Source organism: Hydractinia symbiolongicarpus, chromosome 13, assembly GCF_029227915.1.
Source record: "Hydractinia symbiolongicarpus strain clone_291-10 chromosome 13, HSymV2.1, whole genome shotgun sequence".
In the NCBI taxonomy this organism is placed as follows: domain Eukaryota; kingdom Metazoa; phylum Cnidaria; class Hydrozoa; order Anthoathecata; family Hydractiniidae; genus Hydractinia; species Hydractinia symbiolongicarpus.
The window spans coordinates 24392652-24417939 of record NC_079887.1 but is presented as its reverse complement, the minus strand read 5'-3'; the positions used below and the strand labels follow the sequence as shown (position 1 = coordinate 24417939).

The 25288-nt window shown below is 35.2% G+C and overlaps 4 protein-coding genes across 4 annotated transcripts; 2 read left to right on the top strand and 2 right to left on the bottom strand.

The window, feature by feature from the left end:
• Nucleotides 1-3538: 3538 nt before the first annotated feature.
• Nucleotides 3539-11177, bottom strand: LOC130624279 (NACHT domain- and WD repeat-containing protein 1-like). The gene is made up of 5 exons (XM_057439855.1): nucleotides 10472-11177; nucleotides 9632-9834; nucleotides 8601-8732; nucleotides 8195-8411; nucleotides 3539-7834 (listed from the first exon to the last, which is right to left on the bottom strand). Exons 1-5 carry the CDS (start codon nucleotides 10554-10556, stop codon nucleotides 3603-3605), a joined length of 4869 nt encoding a protein of 1622 aa, XP_057295838.1. The 5' UTR covers nucleotides 10557-11177; the 3' UTR covers nucleotides 3539-3602.
• Nucleotides 11178-11930: 753 nt separating this feature from the next.
• Nucleotides 11931-20173, bottom strand: LOC130623284 (uncharacterized). Its single transcript, XM_057438753.1, has 6 exons — nucleotides 20016-20173; nucleotides 17386-17492; nucleotides 16940-17100; nucleotides 16353-16481; nucleotides 12531-12545; nucleotides 11931-12487 (listed from the first exon to the last, which is right to left on the bottom strand). The coding sequence occupies exons 1-6, from the start codon at nucleotides 20028-20030 to the stop codon at nucleotides 12312-12314; spliced, it is 603 nt and encodes a 200-aa protein (XP_057294736.1). The 5' UTR covers nucleotides 20031-20173; the 3' UTR covers nucleotides 11931-12311.
• Nucleotides 20174-21093: 920 nt separating this feature from the next.
• LOC130624284 (uncharacterized) lies at nucleotides 21094-23127 on the top strand. The gene has a single exon (XM_057439862.1). It carries the CDS (start codon nucleotides 21614-21616, stop codon nucleotides 23003-23005), a length of 1392 nt encoding a protein of 463 aa, XP_057295845.1. The 5' UTR covers nucleotides 21094-21613; the 3' UTR covers nucleotides 23006-23127.
• A 593-nt stretch (nucleotides 23128-23720) lies between these two features.
• On the top strand, nucleotides 23721-25098 carry LOC130624295 (ER membrane protein complex subunit 5-like). The gene is made up of 2 exons (XM_057439875.1): nucleotides 23721-23873; nucleotides 24680-25098. Exons 1-2 carry the CDS (start codon nucleotides 23745-23747, stop codon nucleotides 24881-24883), a joined length of 333 nt encoding a protein of 110 aa, XP_057295858.1. The 5' UTR covers nucleotides 23721-23744; the 3' UTR covers nucleotides 24884-25098.
• The last annotated feature ends 190 nt before the right edge of the window (nucleotides 25099-25288 follow it).

Below are 25288 nucleotides of genomic sequence, written 5' to 3'. Positions count from 1 at the left end.
CATGTTCTGCGTGATAACCTTGTCACCAGCTTACTTTTATTAAGGTTGTCACAAAGAGGACATCGTGTATCAGTGTAGCGGAAAAAGCGTTGAAAACGAGGTTGGTAGTGATGAATGTCTATAGCACTTTCTTACCCCTGGTTTTTGGGACAAGATCAATTATGAAATGTTTTTTGTGGCAATTAATGAGGGAAATTAGAGTCGACCAAAATTGCGTGGTGTTTTCTTAATAGGTTTTATGAATAGTCATCGATGACGTAATTCTTTAAAATTAGCAATTAGTAATGGGAAAGTGCCACTATGCACTTAACATGAAAAACAATAATAAATATTAGTAAGTTAAAATTATATGATTATTTTTTTGTTTTGTGTATAATAATGTGATTGTTATTTTGATAACTACGAAGGAGTGTAACAGTTGACTTTTAAAAAAATAACTAAGAAGGAGGAGAAAAATTACATACGCTGTTAAAATTAGGGGCTGCTTATATGAGGGGAGAAGCAGGGCGATTGCCCCGCACTCAGCAATTACTGTGCTAAAAATCACCTTGTGTTTATGTAAAAAAAATTGGCCCAGGACAATTTCATCCCGTCCCGGCTAAGCGTGATCCTGCTTGTGCTAAGCTAAGCGAAATCTCGACCCGGGCTCACTCGCTTAAGGTTGATTCACAAATCAATAAGTGTTTAGCATTCTCGAACCCCAAAGCTCTTAATATAAACTTCGAGTTTTTATCTCAACGAGCTCTGGGCGCGAGAAAGGATATTTAGGACAGGGGAAAAGGAGGTTCCCAAACATTGGATTAAATTTTATCCAGCACCCTTTCAGTTGTATGTCGTCTCTTTAGCAACCATTTTTAGACTGTAACAAGAAATCTCTCCAGTGTTTAGACATTATGTGTGGTGTTTGGGATAATCTATTTTTTAAGAACTTTCAGTCAGGATTGGGTTCAAATTAATAAAAAAATAAATAAATGCTAAACAACTTGAGTGCTAAAAAAGGCTAAGGTCTAATCCTGTGGTTGATTATATAAAGAAAACTGAACTTGTGCTTGAGAATGTGTATTCGATGTATGAAAGACCAAAAAACACACGGAGAGTTTTCAGAAGCATGCTTTTTATGGTAACGAACCACGAAATAGTTAATTAATTAATAACTCGTTATTTCATTAATAAGGCATTTGTCGCATCAGATAACAAATTTCATTCATTTAATAATCTTAAAACAAAATCATCAAGAGTAATGTTAAAAACTGGCGGACAGATATATCAGTCGCCTGGGGCCGTACTAACAAAAAGATTTGTTTAAAACTGATCAGACGCATGACACGCCGTTTAGGACATTATCCCTTTTTCTGCAAAATCATTTTTCTAAAAAATACATTGACCTTCCGTTGTTAGGTTCCTGCGAAATTGTTCCAAGAGAACTGTGCTACTAAGTTGAATTCTGGAATATTAAAGCCGCCATTTTTGCTAAGATTACTCAAGTATATAAAAATGTACCAATACCACGGTGTCTTCTTGATCGTCAGAAAAGTTAAGACAAGACAGCTCTCTAATGACGGCCGCTCTATGATAACGCCTATAAGTGATACCTTTGGGCCGAGGTTGATAAACTTTAGTGTATCTGCATTACAGAACAGCCATATCGTAGGCATAGAAAGTGGCCTGAAAACAAAGTTCTCGTTTAATGATACGAAATCTACAATTTAGACTTAATGGGATTTTTCGCATGCAAATGAATAAAAGCATAAGAAAGGAATGGCTGTAAGAAAATAGGGGTAAGTATTGATACATCCCTACCTTACACATGTTTTCTGCCGCTTATTTCAAACCTTCGTTAGGTCGAAAAACATGATCTAAACAAGTGTACACTGTTTCTCATTGAAATCCCACAACATGCTACCGTACATCCTCTAATTAACACCTCCAACGTTCGTAACATTTTCTAGCTTTGAAGCTGGGTGTTTACTACAGAAGGCACTAATTGGAGGGCGGTGCTAAAAATATGTTATTAATAAATAAGAAAGCTTCGAAGCTTAGCACATCTAACACATTTCACACTTTTTTATAATAAACACAAAATGTGAAAAATTCTGTTTCCAGTTTCAAGTGTTGCTTACTTGTTGCTTGTTTGGGAAGATCAAATTCACGTGGTTGCTTGCGTAGTGTAAAGCTAGTGCGCCAATCAAAATTAACCTTTCCCTTAAATTAGGTTTGTTCTCGTATAAATGTTACTGACTTTTAAAACAAGGAAAGTCTTTGGATGTTTTTGTTGTTTGATTTCTTTAGTCAGTCAAAGCTGGCTAACCCTCGTCCTCAGGGTTTTTTACCGTACTTTAGTGGTTACCACTCTCATAATTTGTGCGGGAGACTGGGGTTCGATTACCTTTGACAGCGATTCAATATACGCAATTGAATATTACCATAGCCCTGAGGTAACTCAAGACATGTGAGGAAAATTGGGGAGATGGCGAATGTGTAGGCCGTTTGATGTTCCAAAGAGTTGTCTGTCAGAGCGCTGATCCTAATTGAGTTTGCGTAGCTCAAAGAAAGCATTAAGTACTCCAGGACTCCCCATCAAAGCAATGGCCCATCCTGGAAATAATAGACAGGGTATGTTCCTCGATATTTGTGAGGTTAGCCATGTAAAATATGCAATCTTTTTCTCTTTTCTTCTTAATATGAGAGATATGAGAAAAAAGAAAAAAAAAGCATGGGACGAGGGAGGAGGCCGGTTGTGTCTCGTGTCGCTACGAAATGCTTATAAAAAAACGTCATGTAGCTATTAACATTAAGTCAACTTAACACCGTGTGACAGTTGGCGTCAAAAGTCGTCATCAATTGAATTATCAAAAAGTGAAAAAGAGCGCTGGGGACGAGGTTGTTTACATACGTCATCGACATCAGACCATTTAATACACGATTAAGAAAAAAGATTCCACATGTGCTTCTTTAGATTTATTTTATATCGCTCGGTTATTGTGGAAGATGAAATACCAGACCTCAGCAAAGTGGGTTATTGCCATCACTTTTTAAAAAATGGGAAAACAAACATTTATCCTTTTCTTCGATTGCCAAAAGCAATGGGTTTTTGTGTTACATAAATTGCAGCGTAATTACGTCATCTAAACATCCTATTTTCAGACAATTCTACCCTTCGAGAAGACACTATAGCATTGCTACTCACCCATAAGGCTTCTTATAGGTATGCAAGAGATGAAGTACAGTTTCGCTGATAGAAGCAGAAAAATGTTGTGAAAAATTGTAGAAAAAATGCTCCGTTCGAATGTTTTTGAAAAGACTTTTGATTTGTAAATGGTTGAGTAAAACTGATAATATGGACCCACGCTTTCTAAAATATTTGTCGTGCGTGGTCAAATTTACCTTATTCGTTTACGTACAATAATAGGTATAAAAAACCAGCTGTTATCCTGAAAAGGGGGAAGGGGGTGTATTTATATATACACTATTATTATTTCAAAAATTCGCATTTATCTACATTACATAACATTATAGATTTAAAGTCAATCCTCCCAAATTCAAAGAGAGCAAAAAATCATCTTTATTTTCATAAACAATTTAACCAAAAGTAATTTAGTGTTTTATAAAATTTCACAAGATTTTGATTCAATAATGGCTGACTCGTCATTTGAGCTACCATGTTCTTCCGACGGAAGTGATTTTTTTGCGGACAAGCAAGACTTGTACTGTGGGAGTAACATTCGAACAAAAGCAATGCTGCCAATTTTTGTTGCAACCACCATTTTGAAGAAATATCCATCGCATAACTCCGAAACTTCAAAGAATTTAATTTGTGAATTAAAGTTAATTGAGTCTAACAATTCTCCACTAGTCATATCCCAAAGCTTGATGGTTCCATCTCTAGAACTGGAGAACAAAAATCTATAATCTGCACTCCATCGTATACGCATGACAGCATGAAGATGCCCAATGTACTCCACCGCTGTGGTTTTTGTCTTTATATCCCAGCATTTCAATTGATCAGTAAACGTGTGACAGCCAACAATAATCTGATTGGTTGGCAGAGACACAAGACATGTAATTGTGTCACGTGATAACTGCACCTTAGTTACTAGAACACCATTTCCTAGGTTCCATACTTTAACAAATCCTTTCATGTCCCCAGAAATGACTTGCTCAAAAGAACTTGTTAAGCTACTAATGGCATATTCGTGCCCAAACAAAGTTTTATCATGTGAGACAATTGGAGTTAGACTAAAAACATTTACTTTGGTATCTTTGCCACCTGTGATAACTTTCGCACCATTTATAGATATGTGAACAGAAGAGATCGCTTTCTCGTGATGCTCTAATTTTACTAACTCAGTTTTAAGCCCAAGCTTGCGTACAGAAACTGCACCGTCTTCTCCTGCTGAGATGATTTTATCCTCAAACATCAACACGTCCATCACATTTTTTGTATGAGCTTTGTAGGTGGTGCTTAGCTCAAGTTTGTTGTTTAATATGTCATACACCATAACATCACCAGAGTTAGTTCCAACTATGACCATGTTATTCGTATTGAAAGCCACGCAAGTAGGATTACAATCTATTTCGTCCATAACCGAAGTTTTTGCTTCGTCCCATAAAATCAGCTTCTCACTTCTACTTATAGTACCGCAAATGTTGGTATTTGGTGACATTGCTACACCAGTACACGTTTTTTCGTGATTTATGAACACGGGTTGTTTTTTTTCTTCTGTATTTTGTTTTTCATCGTTACAGTCATCAACCTTCCATATTTTTAGTTTACGATCATTAGACGCAGATACAATTGTAACGCCATTTTTTGAAACATCAACTGCGGATATCCAAGAGCTATGTCCAATCAACGTCTGGTCACACTGCGACGTTTCAAGATTCCATACTTTCAGATAATCGTCTTTAGAACCGCTGACCAATCTTTTTATTTCTGGACAATATTTGAGACACCAAACGGAATTTTCATGACCAACCAAATCGTATAATAAAGTCCCTTTAGACACGGACCATATTTTTGTAGTCCAATCTTTTGAGCCGGATGCAAATAGATCTGTTGTCATCTTTTCAACACAAAGTATTTGATCGGTGTGAGCATTAAACTCGTGAATTAAACTTAATTTAGTGATATCCCATACTTTTATCGACGCGTCATACACGGAAACTAACATACAGTCGTTTGCCATGACAACCAGCATAGTGGATATTTTTTTAATCACGTCTTTGGTTTGAAAATGGCGAACTTTATCACTGTTGTAGTTGATCAAATCTAGAGTCGATTGGATATGTGATCCGATGATAATTTCTGTTGAAGATGTTAGAAATTCTGCGCTTGATATGTTCTTCAGACCTTCATATCTGACCTTCACCTTTCGCTGCTCTATGTCAAATATACACAACAAGCCGCTCTGGTGCATGACAGCAAGATCGGCGTCATCATCCTTGACATACGTTATCGGATCATATAGATTTTCGACGACGTGTTCTACTGCTAGAGTATATACATTGACGTAATAGAACTTTCTAGCCACGATTATTAAGTGTTTCCAGCCAGTCCGCAATATCGCTGTCACAAAACCATCAAAAGGAAATGTGTGTATTTTTTTGTTTGTATTCGTTTTAACGCACCAAAAGTATACATAAAAGTCTTTACCGCTATCTTCACACATACAAGCTAATGTGTCATCGTCCAAAAATAGCACATTGTCAATCCTTGTCACATGTCCCTGAAGCGTACTTTGAAGTGGTCCCCCTGGTGGTATCATACAAGGAGATCGAACCAATAATGCTGGCTTACTTGCGTTTTCTATGTATTTTCGGCAACCGGTTAACAGTTTCTTCACTTCTTTCATACCAAGGTTCTCAAAACCTAAGAGAGTACCCAGTAACTGATTTGCGAGACTTTCTTTCTCCGATTCTATATGAGTTGAAGATAAGGCAAGAGCGTCGTGGACTGTTCGTACTTCCTGGTTATCGCGCTTCTCTAAAAACATCTGCATATCTTTCAAAACTTCGTTCACAGAAGTTGCTTTAATTTTGTAGTATAACCACTCGAAGTTAAAGAAAACAACATCAAATAACTCATCTTGTTTGTCTGAATTAATAAGAGCTTGTGGAAGTTCGCTAAATTTGCGTAAGTTGTATGCGCCATTTTGAAATACAAGTGGCTGTGGATGTACCAGACGGTCGGCGTTTTTACAGATTTTGTTGCGTTTATGAAGAGTAACACTCTTGCCATTTCCATGCGCATAAATACCCATAAAATAATCTGAGATATTCTCATAAAGTTTTACTTTCTGGTCGATATCTTTTAGAAATTTATTAGCTGCCGCCTCCCAAAACTGTCTGTGGTACCAATTTATCACCACTGCACCGTCTGCGTTTCTTTCTGTAAGGTATGTGCTTAGCTTATAACGTATGCGTTTCCATAGCAACGGAGGTAAACGGATATGATCCTCCACTGGTGGATCCCAAAATTCATACACGTCATTCAAGACGATATCATCCAATGAAAGGATATCTTCCAGCTCTGCCTCAGATAAGCCGTTTTTAGACGCCGTGATATAACCTAGCGCATTTGCTACCAACCTTTCACCAAACTCCACTTCTAAACGTTGAAATAAAGAAGCAATAATGGTAGTTGTTGTAGTGGGTAGTTTTGTCACTTTTTCGTTATCATATGATTTCCATTCTACGGCCTGATCAAACGCTAGTTTTAGGTAAATTGGTTGAGGAGAACCATCGCAACATGAAGATAAAAATTTTTCTTGATTCGTAGTCAATCTTCGATTCGCTTTATTAAACCAGTTTTGAAGGATGATTGAACTGTTTTCACTTTCCAATGATCCTATTTCTAAGTATCGATCTTTGCCTGTATAACGTTTCTGAAGCATCCCGAGTATGTTACCATGGTAAGGTAACGTCGATATTACAATAGTAACGTTTTTGTTGATTTCCTCTGGTAACCAGTTTAAAGAATAAGCGTTATCCTCTGAAGACAACTGGTCGATTGAGTCAAGTAAAATAAGCAGCTCCGGTGTTTGAATCTTGTGCAACAGCTTGTGAAAATGTTTGATCATCACATTCAAATCTTCGCGTTCTTCTGGTTTCTCAAAATTGTACACCTCACATACATGGTCACACAAACTAGATAACACTTCACTTATATTGCTACTTGCAGGTGATGTGCCAAGAAAACGCGTTATAACGACCAGATTGGGTGAGTTAAACCATGATTTAGCGTGCATGGCTAACATTGCCATTATCGATGTCTTTCCAGATCCAGATGTACCATGAATAATAAAGATGTTGTTGTTGTTGTTGTTGTTGTTGTTGTTGTTGTTGTTCAGCTTCGCCTTTAATGCATTTATAAGGTTACCACGCCCATGAAAAGATTCACATTTTCTCACGCAAAACAAACTGTGGTGTAAAACATCTTTGAAAAGTTTGTTTACATTGTTCCTTTGTGTTTTAGCTCGCTCATTCGAAAATTCGTGTATCAAATTCAACAAAACTGATTTGACACTTTCCCCAAACTTTTGCAGGTATTTCTTATGTTCGTTATTTTTCAAGCTTATACCCCCCTTCTTCCATTTCACATTAAAAGATTTGAAATTTAACTTGCTCAAAGCCTTTTGCACTTTATCGAATTTTAACGAATCTAATCGTTGTTTCGCGTAAGAATCGATACTTGAATTCGATTCATCGAAATAGAGTTTTAAACTTTCATCGTCCACAAAATGATTCACATCTTGCAAGATTCGAACGAAACATGCACATTGTTTCCTGGGGTTTTGTGAAGAGAATAAACCTTTGTTCAGCTCGCTCTCCGTCACTAAAAGTAAATAAAGAAATACATGACTGGTCTTCCCTCCACCACGGTATATCGTTGCATGTTCACACTCAACTAATGCTTTGCATAATTTAGTCAAATTATATCAAATAAAAAAACAGGGATATTTGTAAGCTTTATTAAAACCAGAAAACTTATTTTTCGTGTACGTCAGCAAAACAGAAGATATTGTTTCGTATATTCTTTTATAACAACAATATGCAATGCAAAAAATCTGTAGTTATCTATCGTAAATCTGTTGCTGCAAACTAGTTCCTAGGGATGGACGTCTATAGTATCGTTACAGGAGTTCTGTCGTTAGAGTCGTGAAAGAGCTCTGGAAACAAGATTGATAGAGCATACCTGAGATAAGATACTTTTCGCAAACATGGGGCGGCAAATATTTCATGGAAAGAGCTTGCGTCGCTGCGAAGCCTAAAAGCTCTTGAATTTCACGGAATATATTCCACCACTTCTTTCTGTCTTCTTCGCGTTTAGTCGAATTGGCAGAATTGTTATAATTCACAAGGATTGAATGAATAGGCTGTAAAATATACATCGGCGGTATGCTGTTCTCGTCCTAAAATAAAAAAGGAAAGCTTATAAACTTGAACAGCAAATAATAACCATTACTTAGACAAAAGTTTTTTACAGAAAAAACTCAAATTCCTAGATTCATTTGATTATAACTGGTTTAAAATCAAAAATGGACCAAATGAATGCTAAACAATTTTGTAATGTAAACAAGCTTTAACATTTCTTTATTTACCTTTTTATACCATCGACGAAGAAGTTGCACGTCTCTTACTTCCTCTGATAACACTTTTAAAAGGATGTCATACTCTTCTTCAGAAATGGCGGATGGGAATGGGCGGTAACCATATTTGTCGCCTAAGAATACCTAAATGAGAATAAATGAATATACATGTACGATGTACACGTACGTTCGTAGGAAATTCTAACCGTTGGTAATAGCTGTATATTTTGCAGAACATGGTTACGCAAGTACGTTGCAGTTTTGTTCGTTCGTTTATTTATTTTGGAGAATAGAAAAAAGCGTGAACTGCTGTTTTGAGGCTTTCCTGGGACATATGTTCAAGTGCTTGCGATCTCAAGAATTGATAATTCTCAAATACTAGCTTCATTCTTTGAATTTGGAGATTACTGCAAGGAGTGGAATCTAAACGTCGGATTAACGTACACATTTTGATTTGTGAGTTATCGCAACTCTGAAGCTTTTGTACAACAACCCATAAGAGTGTTTTTTTTCGCTTAACAATAGATATGGTAACTTATACTTTAATAGTCTCTCCTTGCTTTTTTTAAAAAAATATCTTCACTATACATTTTTTTTAAATGTTATATTTCTGAAAAAACCAAGTTTATCTCCAACTTTACCCCACACTTTATCCTGCAAGTTGTTCCCAACTTTATCCCCGACCTTTTCCACAACTTTATCCCAAACTTTGTTCCCAACTTTGTCCCCAACTTTATCCCTAAACCTATCCTCAACTTTATCCTTAACTTTATCTTCAATTATCTCCCTAGGTTTAGCTACTATTCAACAATAGATAAAACAGGACTAATGTGGCAAGCGTTTATTTGAGCAAAAAACTTCTGGGCCTGTTAGGCTTTTATATTTAGACAAAACCGTAATATAAAAAAACCTAAGAAGCCCTGGGGAACAGGTTGGAGTATTTTAGTTAAAATAACACGAACATAAAACGTGCAAACCATTTAGGCAATAATCCCAATTTCTAGTTTTTCTTATAATATGATAAGCAAAAAAGATTTACTCACAATAAAATTGGGGCCTCGTGATACTCTCTGACAATTTGATATTTCTCGCAAACAAAGTTCAGTGGTTTTGTGATCGGCACTAACTTTGTCGCTTACACCCCATCTCATGTCCACCACTTCAAACTCCAGACCAAGTTTTGTACACGTGTCTCGTATCTGTGGATAGATGTTTTTCATCAGATAGTTGCGCTCAACAGACATATCTAAACAATAATTACAACAATTTTTAGTCGGATTGAACTAAAATTTTAAAGCTTTCACCTGCATAAACTTCTTAAAAAGTTCTTGATAAAGGCCACCCGCAATCTTATCCCCAGGGCTTCTTTTTCGCTTCTTTCGCGCCAGCATGCATATTCAGAAAGCGAAAAGAAGCTTTGGAAACGAGATCTCGACCTTAGGCCAATTTTCTCTTCTACGGAGCTGCACTTTCTCATAGCTTAAACGCCGAACCACCGCCGCCATGACGAATGGAGATGGAGTTAAACTTGACATTAATTAAGGCTTCCCAAATGGTAAAGTTTAGCCTTGAATTTAAAAAAGTTGTTTCATATTTGACGATTTGCAAGTTGTGATTGTAGAATAATTATAAAAATAAACAAAACTTTATCGCCATCTTAATATCTGCTGTGGAAGAGGTCTCTGTTCTTGAACTCAATTCCTTCTGACTCAATGGAGCCGATATAAAAACCTAAAGAGTCCTAGACACGAGGTTGCACAAACGTACAAATTTTAACAAAATCCTATCAAAACTGTCTTTTTATGACATAGCAACGTCAAAATGTTTGGAAGCTTTGTCACAAACACAAAAATCTTTAAAAGGAGTTGAAAGTTTACATATACCTGTGAAAGTAGAACTGGTGAATATCCTGACAACATTGGAATCTTCTTCCGGCAGATTTGTCAAATCGCCAACAAACATGGCCATAGTGGTAAACTTCGCTATACACTCATAAAAATATCACTTTTCCACATCCCAATCAGTTAAACTTTCTCTATTTTCTTAAAAACATAACTTTTTCACAATATATCCAGGCAAGTCTTCCAGTTGTAAAAACACAGAGTATCATTTTTATGTTTATAAACTATCTATGTCTCTTATCATTTATTCACAAGAGAAAAGTTTTGTACATATTTTAAAAAATCTCTATCGTTTGATAAATATTTTATAATTGGAAAAAATTATGATTGAATAGCTTAATTATATCTTCAAGTTGTAGCTACGTGGATGAACAAGTCGTTAATATATCGTTGTCGTAGAATTATTTCCCGTAACACCGTTAAAAAATATTAGAGGATTTTGAGTGTAGAAAAGTTTTTTTGCATACATCTTTCTTATGACTATGCATACATGTACATTTCTTAGGCTTTAAACACCTATTCAATTTTTGAGGTCAAGAATATTACGTTTAATATCAATATTTCTTCATACAGTATAAACTATCTGTCAAGCGGGATAGTAAGTAAAATTATCAATTTGTTATCAGTGCACCTAAGAAAAATGGAAGAGTTGAAGGAGGAAATTTGGTAATATTGTTAACTTCTTAGAAGATGATAGGGATTTTACAAAAGGCGTGATCACTTTGTTGGCATGCTGCGTATTTAAAGACCCTGTTGTAACAGCTGACATTTAGAAATCTGCCTAGTCGGGAGCACTAGGATAGGTCTACGGGTGCAACCCCGATCCGAGGGCCTGTAGCGTTTTTTGATATTAGAATGATACGCGTTTTATTCTCATCTCTAAAAATGCCACGGGTTCACCCATCCTTTTACATATTCTATTTCGTGTGTCCGTAGCACGGCTATAAATTGCGCAAAGACAAAACACGGGTAACAATATAAGAGACAAATAACCAGAATGAATAGCAGGGCGAATGGACTTTCTTTTAAGGTTATTGCATTGTACGATCATTATCAATCCAATGAAAAAAGCTGATTACCGCAGATATTTGAATCAACTTTGCAAATTTCCATCATGCAAGCCTTACCCTAATCCAAACAATTCAGCAAAAGCTTTAGGAAACTATTTTCGAAATGTAAACCAACGTTAATGTTCACGCAAAGAAGTCGCGTTTTGTAGAAGCAGGAGGAGGTTTATTGGAACAACTTCAGATCAGAAAGAGCAGTTTACCATACCAGAAAAAATTTTCGTCGGACGTAGAAAGATATTTATCTTTTAAAATTTCACGTTTACGTTTTGAAAAACACGCTCTACGCTCACTTTAAGTGAGAATTCTAATACATAATTCAACACTGACCAGAATTTTTTGTTTGTCCAGTAACGTATTAAAAAGTCCTGAGGTTAGGTCTATATTATATATTTCTTCAGTAATTAGTTATATTTTTTAAAACATTTTTAAACCAACAATAAGCACATACATGCTGACAGGACTTCATGTCATCAATGAATATAAAAGATAAAAATTTCCAAGACGGCCGTTTTTTTAAAAAAATGTATTGTGAAATAGCCAGGGAGGAGAAACATTTGAGAATTCAGAATACAAGGAGGCGTTGAATGTTTTTAAAAACTGAACAAGGCGAGTTAGTATATTATAATATTAGTATCGTGGACATAACCAGCCAATTGATAAAACTTGAAATACCCCTCAGAGAGCACTCGCAAAGGACGACACAATTCCTGGTAATCGTTATTTCCATCCACAGACAGAAAGACGGTTAGCGGCTATTCCTTTTTGTCTTCATCTGCTTTCTCTGTCTCTTTTTTTAAATTCGTGTCAACGTTCTTACTTTCTACATCTTTAGTTGTATTGTCATTATCGTCTTTTTCTTCTTTTACTTTCATAGAAGCTAAATCGTCAACTAGTTTCTCTCTCGTGTCTTTCTTATCGTCATCGTTAGCTAAATTTTTTTTGACTATTCACACACTCTTCAAATTTTGCTTTAAAAGCTTCTGTACCTAAAAAAAAAATTGTAAATAAGAAAAAGGAAAAGACTTTACCATTTTATAAACTTTTTTTTAAACTACTATGAGGGTGAAGGGTGAAGGGTCTCCTTGAACTACTATGAGGGTGAAGGGTGAAGGGTCTCCTTAAGAGACAAGAGAGGAGTTGAACGTCCTCCACCATACCTTAGTTTAAAGGGGCGATTGTGGAAGTCCCATGAAATGCCACATAGTGATGGTGTCACTTTAAAAAACACCCAGTCCGGTCTGTGAACGGTTGGCGCTAGGAAGGGCATCCAGCCGTAAAACAATGCCAAAACTCTTTATTAATGGCCTTAAGAATAGTTAATCAGACAAACTGCGTAAACGGGGCTGGAACTCTAAGGAGTGAAGGTGTCGCGCACGGTAGGACAGATGTCAGATGTGAGCATCGTCAGACCGTTACCCAGCTATCGCATCACGAGGTAGATAACACTAGGTTGAGGATGGCTAGTGTAAATGTTGGTACTCTGAGAGGTAGAGCAGGTGAAGTAGTTGAAATGTTAGAACGTAGATCTGTTGATATGTGTTGTGTTCAGGAAGTTAGGTGGAGAGGAGCTTCAGTGAGATTTGTGGAAGGTAGGAGGGCAAGGTATAAGCTTTTTTGGATTGGTAATAGTGATGGATATGGAGGAGTTGGCATATTCGTTGCAGAGAAGTGGGTAGAAAAAGTAATAGATGTTATGCGTGTTAATAGTCGTATTATAGTGATAAAGTTTTTGATAGGTAATAGGATTGTCACTTTTCTGTCAGTTTATGCTCCACAGTGTGGACTCAGTGAGGAAGATAAAGATAAGTTTTATGATGAGTTAATAGCAGTCACATCAAAGTTTGGAGACACTGAACTTGTCATGGTGGGCGGCGACTTTAATGGTCATGTTGGGAAGTCATCTGAAGGTTATAGAGGTGTGCATGGAGGCTATGGATTTGGGAGCAGAAATAAGGAAGGGGAGAGATTGCTTGAGTTTGGAATGGCAACGGACATGGTGGTTTGCAACACATCATTCAGTAAGAGACAGAGTAGGCTGATAACATATGAGTCAGGTGGTTGTAAGACACAGATAGATTACTTTTTGGTTAGAAAGTCAGACAAGAAAGTGGTGAAGGACGTGAAAGTTATATCGGGGGAAGAGTGTGTTTCCCAGCATAGGTTGCTGGTTTGTGATATTATCTTGAAGAGTGTCAGAGAAGCCAAGAGAAAGTACAGGCCCCGTCGAAAAGTCTGGAAGCTGAAGGAAGAGATTGTAGCAAGACAATTTAGTGCAAAAGTTCAGCAGTTAGCCTACAATAGTCAATGTGATAGTGACAATGTTGAAAGTACTTGGACTACTTTGAAGAATTGTCTTCTAGAAGCTTCTGATGATACCTGTGGGTGGACGAAAGGACCAGCTAGACATAGACAGACCTGGTGGTGGAATAATGAGGTTGACCAGTGTATAAAGGAAAAGAGGAAACTTTGGAAAGAGTGGAAGTCAGGTGGTAGTAAAAATATTTACTTAGAAGCTAAGCGTCGGGCTCGTACAGCAGTGTATAAGGCAAAATCAGAAGCAGAGAGAAACAGATTTGCAGATGTGTTAAGAAGGGAAGACCAGCGCAATGAGGTATTCAAGATAGCAAAGCAAATGAAGAAGACTAATCAAGATATTGTAGGTGAGAAGTGTATACGTAATGATGAAGGTGTTTTGGCTAGCACAGAGGAGGAGAAAAGGGTAGCTTGGAAGAATCATTATCAGAGGTTGCTTAACACTGAGTTTGATTGGGACGAGGATAATTTGTCTGATGATGATGTCGTAGAAGGGCCAGCCATGCAGATCAAGACAGAATGGGTAGTGGAGGCTATTAGGAAAATGAAGATTGGCAAGGCTGCAGGAGTATCAGGTATTGTTGCAGAGATGGTAAAAGCATCTGGATATATTGGAGTTGAGCTTATTACAAGTCTTGCTAACCAGATTATAAAGGATGGTGCTATTCCGAGTGAGTGGCAGTCGAGTGTAATAGTGAATTGTTTCAAGGGCAAGGGTGATGCATTAGAAAGGGGTAACTATAGAGGTTTGAAGTTGGTTGATCAAGTAATGAAAGTTATTGAAAGAGTGATTGATAAGTTACTTAGAGAAAGAATTGATATAGATAAGATGCAATTTGGTTTTGTTCCAGGGCGTGGCACTACAGATGCAATATTTTTACTCAGACAGCTTCAGGAAAAGTATTTAGGAAAGAGAAAGAATCTCTATTTTGCCTTTGTAGATTTAGAGAAAGCTTTTGATAGAGTGCCACGTAAAGTTATTTGGTGGGCTATGAGAAAATTAGGTGTGGATGAGTGGCTAGTAACGATGGTTCAGTCTATGTACAGCAATGCTAGAAGTCGTGTCAGGATTAACGATTCACTTAGTGATGAATTTAGTGTAAATGTTGGTGTACATCAGGGTTCTGTACTTAGTCCTTTGTTGTTTATTCTAGTCTTAGAAGCGCTGTCGATGGAGTTCAGAACAGGTTGTCCATGGGAGTTATTGTATGCAGATGATTTGGTTCTCATAGCAGAGTCGATGGAAGAATTAGTTGAAAAGTTTGAGAAGTGGAAGAAAGGACTAGAAGAGAAAGGGCTGAAGGTAAACACAGCAAAGTCTAAAGTCATGATAAGTAGCATTGCAGCCAAGTGTGACCTTGTAGTTGGAAAGTGGCCTTGTGGAGTTTGCAGGAAAGGGGTTGGTAGTAACTCAATTTTTTGTCAGACTTGCAAGCATTGGGTACATAAGAAGTGCAGTAGTATTAGTGGAAGGTTAAGAGCTGGCATACAGTTTGTATGCAAGCGTTGCAAAGGTGAGATTATAGAGAATGAAGTATTTCCAGCTTTAATGATGTACAACAGTGGCTCGTTAGAGATAGTTAAGAACTTCTGTTACTTAGGTGATATGTTGGGCAGTGAAGGGGGTGTTGGAAGAAGTGTTACTTGCAGGATAGGTTCTGCTTGGAAAAAGTTTAGAGAGTTACTTCCTTTATTGACTAGCAGAGTTCTGTCAATTGAGGTAAAAGGTAGGTTGTATGAGGCCTGTGTAAGAAGTGTTATGTTGTACGGTAGTGAGACATGGGCAGTGAAGCAGGAAGATCTTGACCGTTTAGAAAGGAATGATATGAGAATGGTTAGGTGGATGTGTAATGCCAGTCTGAGAGACAGAAAGAGTTCAGGTGAGCTAAGAAGCAGGCTAAGTCTCTGTAGAATTAAAGATGTTATCCAGATAAGAAGATTGAATTGGCTGGGGCACTTAGAAAGAATGGAGGAGGATAATTGGGTAAGAAAGTGTAGAGATTTGATAGTTCCTGGGGCAAAGCCCAGAGGCAGACCGAGAAAGACTTGGCAGGAGGTTATAAGGACAGACTTAATAGAGAGGAAGTTGAGTTTAGATCTAACACAGTCTAGATCAGATTGGAAGAGGGTCATTAATATACCCCGTCCAACCCATGCTAGCATGGAAAACGGACGTTAAGCCGAGAATGATGATGATGATGATGATGATGATTTTTTAAACTATTTATCAAAAAAGGAAACTCCTAAAAACCTGAAAAAACTTTCTTGTATAATTTTGCTGAAAACTTACAGAAAATTTCAGTTTGGAACGGAACAGAAAATTTTCTCAACCAATCAAAATCCAGAAATCACACTTGTTCCGATCCTAGCCTTATTTACATCCGTTGAACTGAGCCGGTGGTTTTGTAAAGAAAATCTGATACAGAATGTGCTGACAGGTGCCATGCTTAAAAAAAACAACAACAAAAACATGTACATACTTTCTACTTTTCCGAATCGAATACACAATGTTTCCGCTTTGCATTCACCATCAGAATAATCCGACGGTGTGGTCCATATGAGAGCTTTTTCATTACTTGAGTGAGGCTCGATTATCATATTTTTCGTTACTAAAAGCACAAGAACATTTAACAAAAAGAAATGGTTCCCTAGAAGCTAAATTCTTTTATATTTCAACCAGCAACAACAACGACGAGGCGACGATCACGACAACAACACAACATAAACATCAACAACAACAATAACAGCAGAAATCTAAAAATTTATGTTTACATTCATCCTGGTTTAACATGGGTTGCCCAGATCCAAAGAAATATTCAGTTTACAGTCTCGTCAATGGTTAATATTATTGGAAATGAAAGTCAAGTTGGTGAAACTGAACAGTGATATACCGAGCATGCTAATGTCTTGCAGTAAACAAAATCCAATCAACGGCTAAGAGCCACTTCCAAACAAACAAACAAACAAACAAACACAATATTGTTATCTACTTATCTTGAATGAAAAGAGATGAAATCAGCAAGTATGTTGCATAGTGCACATCAGAAAAACAGACACGTATACTCACAAGCATGATTGGCACAAAGTTTTAAAGTTTTATCTTGTCTCATAACTAATCTGTACGTTCCTTTAGTTTTATGCTTCATTATTTTGACATCTCCTATACCACGTTCTTTCCACATAGCACCATCCTCATCGTCTGTGTGAAACCGAAACAGTTTAGCACGCCTAAAATGTAAATTAGTTATAAACTTAGGACCAAATCAAATTTGAGGAGATTTGAGGATTTTTGATGGGAGTATTCACGTTTTTGGAGAAAAGACAGTTTTTTGAAAGATTTTTTGAGGACGTTTTCATTTTTCTAAACAAATTATTGCTGTATATGTGTAGCATTTCTATGCATTTTGAAAATAAAACAAGAGATTTAAGGAGAATTCAATATTAAGGTGAATTGAGGATTTTGAGGTGTAGCAGCCCTGAAACTTCACTTTCAGGGTTTAATTTTTCACTTACATTTTATACAATTCTGATTCATTTTCTTCTTGGTTTGAAATATCTACTTTCTCCAATTGCACCAGTGCAGTGACATGTATATCTCTCTCAGGACTTCCAACAACAACCTAAAAATTAACCAATTAAATTTTAGAAAAAAATGCATGCTGCTCTAAACATTTGTCCCTACCAGGAAATAATTAATGCGGAAGTCACACTTTTAAAAATTTTGGGATTTTTTTTCTAATTTCAAACATTTGTTACTCCATAATTATTGTTTTACATAGTACACACACAATGCTGTGGTAGGAAAAATTCTCAATCAGCCTTCTCATAATTTTAAATTTGATTGCACATGAAGGTTCATCTCACCAGTAGTTTGATGTCAGAACTTATTCTAAAGTTTCTCAAACTAAAAATAGCAGTCTCTCTGCAGTATACGGGGGTATATAAATTGTTGTTAGCTTTTTCATTATAAAGGTGTGAAAAAGGACTTTTGTAAAAAATTATTAAAAATTATTATTATTAAAAAAAATTATGACAGTAAAACAGGGTTCTCACTCTTTTTTTAAAACAAAATTTTGAGGAGATTTTTGTGATTTTAAGGAGCTTTTGTTAAGAAGATTAAGGAGATTTAAGGAAAAACTTACACTTGTAAAAAGAAGGAACACACATTGGCATCTCAATATTTTCTTACAAAAGATAACTAAGAAACTTGGCTTTGAATACAAACACATAAAGAAGTATAAAATGCTAATGTGTATAATAAAAGTGTATAAAGGTGTTGATGGGAACCCAAGGTATAAAATGATGTTGGACTTATATTATAGAGCTTAAAAAGTTAGCTAACCAGTCTTTTTACATTTTTTAAAAAGCTCTTTTCGTTTTCGGGCCTAGGAAGGAAATATTTCAAGTGGCTAGCCCAGAAATTCACAAAAACATATAGTTAGTGGATAGCTCAATCAAACATAACACTTTATAATTTATGAAAATTGAAAAAGATAAAGAATTAAAAACAACATGGTTGTGACACCTAGAGGATCCCACACCTCCTCATTATCATCCATGAAAAATTGTATATTTTATTCAGTTGTAAATGATTGATGTATTACAATCGAAACATGTTCTGCAAATTAAAAAAATGTTGTTTTTACTTTAAAATTTAAGATAGTATATATATCCAGTATGCAGTATCTGCAAAGACGAAAGGGAAAAAAGAGATTTGCCCAGAAAAGTCAAAATAACCAGGGAAAGGTCAGATTCGCGTCATAACACTGGTTGAACTAATCACAGGCCAGTATTAAGCAGCCATTATGAAATGCTGTACAAATGCTGTATCATAATGTTTTTGTTGTGAAACCTTCATAAATACAATACTGGATTTTTCAAGGAATTCTTTTTGTTTTAGTCAAATCTTTAATATGGTTTAGATACTGCTTAATTTTTGCCATTTTGAGACATTTTAACCTTATTTTGCTTGTAAATTCTGTTTAATTAAGGTTGCTACTGTGAAGGTTTGACCATGAAAAGTCTACTTTGTATCTCATCGGAGAGCAACGAAGGAGAACATTCCGATCGCAAGAATGTGGGCCCACTTGATGTGTGCCAAAAACACTGGATGGTTGCACCTTTGAATAAAAAATTGGTTGCGTTTGCAACACGAAGGTGTTAGTGCAGTATAAAACATGTAGAGAAAGACAGTTAAAGGACATTGCATTTTTTATAAGAAACTCATTTTAAAAGGTTCTAAAGCTCAAACTTTTTGTGCAGGAGACCAGGGTTCAATTCCTTTTGGGGGTGATTCGATATGGGTAAATGAATGTTACCATAGCCTTGGGTTAACCCAAGTCATGTGAGGAAAATTGTGGAGATTGCACATTGTGTGAGCCGTTGGATGTTGCAGAAGAGGGTGCCAATAAACCGCAGCATATATAAGGGCGAGTTCGGGCAACTTTTCGAATTAAATTGACGGTTGTCTGCTGCAACCGCCCGCACTTTCCCGAACACGCCGTAACTTGCCCGGAACATTCCCGAAATGCAAAATCTTGTAACATGGAGGACGACAGTTGAAAGAACGTGCTTGAAGAGAAAGGAGGTAATAAAGATAATATATAAATTATTTACCAAGTAAATCTTATCAACAACCATAAAAACAATTCTTTTAAGAACCTACTACCATAGAGTTAGTTATACTTTTTTAAATAATTCTTCGAGAGTCATTTATGGTGAATCTTTTCTTTTCGGGCATTGTTTGGGACTATGCAGGTTTTTTCGGGCAAATACCTGATTTTTTTTTAAAACGCCGAACTCGCCCGGAAACACCTGCACTTTTACGGCGTATGCTGCACCCTCGTTGTTGCAGGGAGTTGTCTGGTAGAGTGTGGACCCCAATTGGTCTGAGTAGCTGGAAACAAGCATTACATACTCTTAGGACTCCCCATCTAAGCCATGGCTCGTACTGGATATAATAGACAGGGTATATTCCTCGATATTTGTGAGGCTAGCCATGTAAAATATGCACATCCATCTATCTATCTATCATAGCTATGGCCAAATATTAAGTACCTATTTGCATGTCAAAATTGTATAGATAAACGTGTAATTAGAGCTGAACTATTACAATTTAATAAAATGGAGTTGTTAATGCTTACTTGATCTTCCGCCATAATTAACCAAATAACGTATTGAAAGAGATATTTGTAGATGTAAATCACGTTTAAAAATTTAAATTCTTGCTTTTAAAAAACCTTTTCAGCTAGTGTATTTTGAGGTATGTCATTTAGATTGAGAGACAACACCTTGACTGATAATCAGTAAATGATTTAACGGGGGAGAGACTTTATCTAATTGCCATTAACCCAAATCCCAAACATTTAAACATGGCCGCGGTTGTGGAACAGTTGTAAAGTAAATCACCGAAGAACATAATGTTTTTCCCCTAACCTTTCTTTCTTCAAGTGATGATTTCTTGGGTAGGAATGTAAGCTAAATCATTTATCTTCATTCTAGATGATCCGTGGAAGCATCACTTGATTAGAGATGTCCCCCTTAAAGTTTTCCTGGACTGTCTTCAAAAATGATGATCAAAATGAATTATTGTATATATCGTGATTTTATAACGAATGGTTATTTGCTAAGGTTTAAATGTTTTTTTTTGATGAAAGCATTACCCTGTCTGTTCTAAAATATGTAAGACCCAGATTCAGGAAATTATTCCTATTTTGGTTCCAGGTGGTCCCTAGTTAGGCCACCATCAAAAATATGTTGTGTTCGCGTCCTGAAGACCCCGCAAAAATGAGGCCATTTTTTGCTGCCCTGTAAACTGTCAGAAGCCACAGGAGTGCCCTAAAAAGGAATTAATACACCTTTACGATAATTCAATTGTACATACGTTCCTACGGCTCTCCATCGTTTTACTATATCAGAAAAAAGAAGGTAAAAATTGTGTTTTTATGATAGTTTGGTAGAGACGAAAGCGTGTTTTCTCCAGTTTTTTAACTTCCGTCGTATCAATTTCTTTCAATTTTCAGGAAACGTTAATAATACTAAGATACAACTTATATGTACTTTTCGTGAAGGTCTTTTTCCGACTTACTGACTCTGGTTTTTATTACCAAAAGGGAGTCGGTCGGAGGGCGGGAACACAACATATTTTTGATGATGGCCTTACTCATGCATACTCTGGGAGATGGTTTCCATATGTTTCCAAATTATTTGGCTTTAAATCATGAGTATAATGCATTAGCTTTACTATAAATTTCAATGATGTCGTCTAATGAAATAATGTCAAAGAATGAGCATAAATAGATACTGTAAAGAAATCAGTTTTAGCATTCATATTACAGGCAGGCATATATACTAATTTTAACACCTGATTGGCCAAGCAAATATTTGGAGAAAAAAAATTTTGCTTAGGCCTACAATGACTGTCCATATACAAAAAATTCTCATAGTAATTTAAAAATATGCCTTAATGCCCCCACTTGAAATTCTGATTAAGAAAATATTGCTATTATTCAAAACATGGGAGGATGAGTACGAAGACAAGTGTGAGTAACATTAATAACAACGTCTTATTTCAGTGGTTTTTTAGCCCCATTAATTCACCAAAATCACTTTGCATGCACACAAATAAATTAACATACAGGAAACAAAATACATATCTGTACCCATAAAACCTAATATATACCTTTTTTAAAAAATAGATTTATAATATTTAACTTTTTTTAAGGTAGGCTTAATATTTAAAATGGATGGTTTATTTTCAATTGGAGAAGAAATTCAGTTTTCTGACGAGGATGAGGAACAAAATGGTGTTGTAGGTCATGAATCTGCAAACCCAATAGCAACCACAAATAATGAATCTTCTCTTCATTTCGATGATAGTACAAGCTCTTTAAAAGAGAAAATGATGCCAGAAAAAAGTCAGAAGCTTTATTCTTTTAATTCAGATATAAATAGACAGAAAGATTTACCTGAAGATTTGTTTACTAATGAAAGTGATGATTTCTTTTCACAAATTGATATACCATTACTTGGAAGCAAGTGTGTTAAATCATCTAACAGCAGCTTACAGAATAAATGCAGAGATATGTTCAGAAAATCTGTATGCAAAAATATTATTAATACTGTCTCACATAATAAACCCACTTCAAGTGAAGTGCATAATAGTGACTTTTATTCAATTCCATTTAAAAAAAAGTTCAAACTTTCAAATTCAGTTGATGTAGAAAGAAATAAAGAGCAGAATGTTTGTTTCAGCCCCACAGTGTCCAGACTTTGTTCGCCTTATGTTAAAAACAAAGCTGCTAAGCCTTCAAAAGATATGTATTCATTGGACACAAGAAAAAAAGTAACCGATGTTAATGAAAAAGAAAAACCTGTAAGAAAGTCCTCAAGAAAGCAAAGGAAATTTCCTGGGCCTGCAGGTGTTTTGCCAAAAATAAACAACATGAATAATATAAATTTGTTAAAGTCTCCAGAACACTCAGGAAAACAGAGATGTTTAACTCCCTGTACGCCAAAAACTCCTGTTCCACCTTTGTTAACGTCTTCGCAAGATGATGATTTTTCACAGTCAACCTGGCAAGAAGTCCTTTTTTATACAAGAAATACATTTCCACAAACATCCATTGTTAAAATAGCATCAGTAATAAACAAAGCTAATAAGAATGAATTAATAAAAGGAAAAGTTGTTTTGCTTTGCGCTTTGATAAAATCATTCTCAATAACTGGCTCCTGTGGTAGATTATTGTTAAAAGATCCTACTGGTGAAATAGATGGAACTGTTCATAAACATGTTTTGGAAGAGTTTGAGCCTGTGCTTAAACAAGGAAGTGGCATTATTTTAAAAGATGTTTCAGTTTTTAGTCCATCTCCAAAAAAACACTATGTTAACGTGACTCCAGTAAATATTGTTCATATTTTTGCCACAAATGCAACAGATAGTCTAAATCATACATATCTTGATTTCCAAGATGAGAAAGAAAACAGTTATTGTAGCCGTCTGTTTTCTCAAGACAATAGCAACAGAGAAATATCTGATCAAGCTAGTTATATCAACCGTGAAATTGAAAATATGCTGGATGATGAATTTGAAAACTTTTTTTCGGATGACATTGATTTAGCTGGAGAAATGTAAATTTGTTTTCATGTAAATATTTGTATATATGTTATATTATTATAAAATTATATTTTTACTGTGTTGTGTTAAGTTTTTATCATTTTTATCTGTGCTTTAAAATTATTTTTTTTAATTATGTATATTTTTTGTTATTAATTTTAAATATGCAGTTGGATAATATAAATCTTTGACGTTAAGGATAGCAAACTTAAAAAAAAAATGTTATCACTGAAATTTGAGAATAATAAGAACCGACAACCATAAAAAGCTGATAAAGGAGATTTCAGGAGTCATGTTTAGTGGTTAATGTATTTTATAAAGAGAATTATGGTAGAAAGGAGGAGGCTCTGCTACAATTCAGAATCCTCAGATTGGTGAGACCTCGAATAACCATCTGTTGTTAGACAAGTTTCATTTTAACAGGCATCTTTTTTGTATCTCGTTTTTTATTCACAAAGGTTAATGAATAAGGATGATACACAAAGTTTGGATTGCTTTTTGTGTAGTAAAATATTTTTTTATATTTTTTTGCATTATCATGTAGACCAAAAAAAAAGATTTCCGACAACATTTTAGAACAACAAACTTTTTTTTACAAAAAATGATAAAACTTTTGCTCCATTCTTTATTATTTGGTGGGCTTCAGCCTAGGTCAAATTTGTTTTATGCACGGCATTATGTTTTTGTTTAAGTCTTTATAACTTTTTACATTTGTGTTTTTTTACTTTTTTTCAGGGTATTACCAAAATAAATAAAAATGGATATATTGGGTCGTATGTTAGTTACTATTGCAATATTATCCTTAATTCATTGCGGATATTCAAGTATTCAATATCGAACCTACTTGAAATTAATAGAAGAGGATTTTCAAGCTATACCTGTTGATGTAAGTAAATTCAAATTCATGATTTTTTACACTTTCATGCTATTGTTGTGCAAGACTAAGGAAAATCTGTTTCCAGAACACATAGTGTATTGTGTGTCTTGTTTTATCCGGAAATGCAAGTGTGATTATATTACTCAGATGTCCCAGTTCAGCATCATTAGTTGAATTTGAAATAATAAAGAGAATGGACAGGGAAGAACTTTGAAAACAACATTAGTCAACAACATAAGACCACAGAAACTAATCTTAACTTTTAAAATTCAATTTTATATGTTTCCTTAATGCAGGGAAAACTAACACTCTCAGGTTAGCTAAATTAACCTGGTCTGAAAGAGATCTTCTAACAAAGTGTTACTTTCTTTTGAGATTTGCACAGCATTTTGTATTTTCACAAATTTCACAAATGTACTGATTTATGTATGAATTCAAATAAATATAGCTTGATTTATATAACCATTGCAGCATTGATGAAATTAAATATGTTATAATATGCTAATTAATGCATGGCATCATGTAATAAAAAATAAGATGTTATTAGACTTTTTGGAAGCCAATAAAGATTTTTCAAAAAAATAAAAAAATTCATAGACAACGTTTTAAGCTATATTTTATATAATATTTTTTGCAGAAGGTAAGCTTTAAACATTTATGGAGCAATTGAAAGTACATTTTCTTCCCACACTTTCCTCGTATTATCTAAGAAGGGTGGTATAATATGAAGTTTAAAGAAAGTAAGGAAATGTGTTTTTAAAATGATAACTGTTGACATATGTTGTTATTTAAAAAATAAAAATAATTTTTCCTAGATAACAGTACAAGTCCTACTGAGTATCGTAATGGCAATATTTGGAATAGTGCGTGTTGCAGGTGAACTGAAAGATATACACGCCGCTGCTGAATTAGCAGGAAAATCGTGGGAAACCCTGGGAAACCGACCATCGTTTTATTCCTTTAATCACAGAGGACAGAAAATATTTCAAGACTTTGAAGAAGAAGTAGCTGAAGAATAAATAATTGCAAGTTTATTAACAAAAAACTTTTTTTGTGGAAATGGAAATAGAATTATTTCATTTTAACCATCCATACTTGCTGATTGTTTATGAAAAGTATTTACGGGTTTGCGATGTACACCCTTTTTGCAAAGAAAAAGGAATTGTAAAAAAGGAATGTCTTTTTATAATACATATTTTGTATTATTTATCCAATGTAGTTTTTACAATTTTAATTTGTTATTTTGTTCATTTTCTCAACAACTGACACTGAAAGTTTGTAACTAAATTAATTTTAATAATAAACTAAGTTCAAACCCAGCTATGTCTTGAGATAGACTAGTAAATAATTATGTACCCAAATACTTTCTTTCTCTATTCTATGTATAGAAAAGAATGTGGTTTTTCATCACAATATGTTAAGAT

Coding starts and splice junctions, on each gene's coding strand:
- LOC130624279 (XM_057439855.1), bottom strand. CDS start 10,556: ATGGCCATGTTTGTTGGCGATTTGACAAATCTGCCGGAAGAAGATTCC. Junction 8,733..9,631: donor CACGAGGCCCCAATTTTATT/GTGAGTAAATCT, acceptor ATTCTCATTTAG/GTATTCTTAGGCGACAAATA. Junction 7,835..8,194: donor CGAAAAGTATCTTATCTCAG/GTATGCTCTATC, acceptor ATTTACTTTTAG/TGACGGAGAGCGAGCTGAAC.
- LOC130623284 (XM_057438753.1), bottom strand. Junction 17,101..17,385: donor GAATCAGAATTGTATAAAAT/GTAAGTGAAAAA, acceptor TTTACATTTTAG/GCGTGCTAAACTGTTTCGGT. Junction 16,482..16,939: donor ACTTTGTGCCAATCATGCTT/GTGAGTATACGT, acceptor TTGTGCTTTTAG/TAACGAAAAATATGATAATC.
- LOC130624284 (XM_057439862.1), top strand. CDS start 21,614: ATGGATGGTTTATTTTCAATTGGAGAAGAAATTCAGTTTTCTGACGAG.
- LOC130624295 (XM_057439875.1), top strand. CDS start 23,745: ATGGATATATTGGGTCGTATGTTAGTTACTATTGCAATATTATCCTTA. Junction 23,874..24,679: donor TTCAAGCTATACCTGTTGAT/GTAAGTAAATTC, acceptor AATTTTTCCTAG/ATAACAGTACAAGTCCTACT.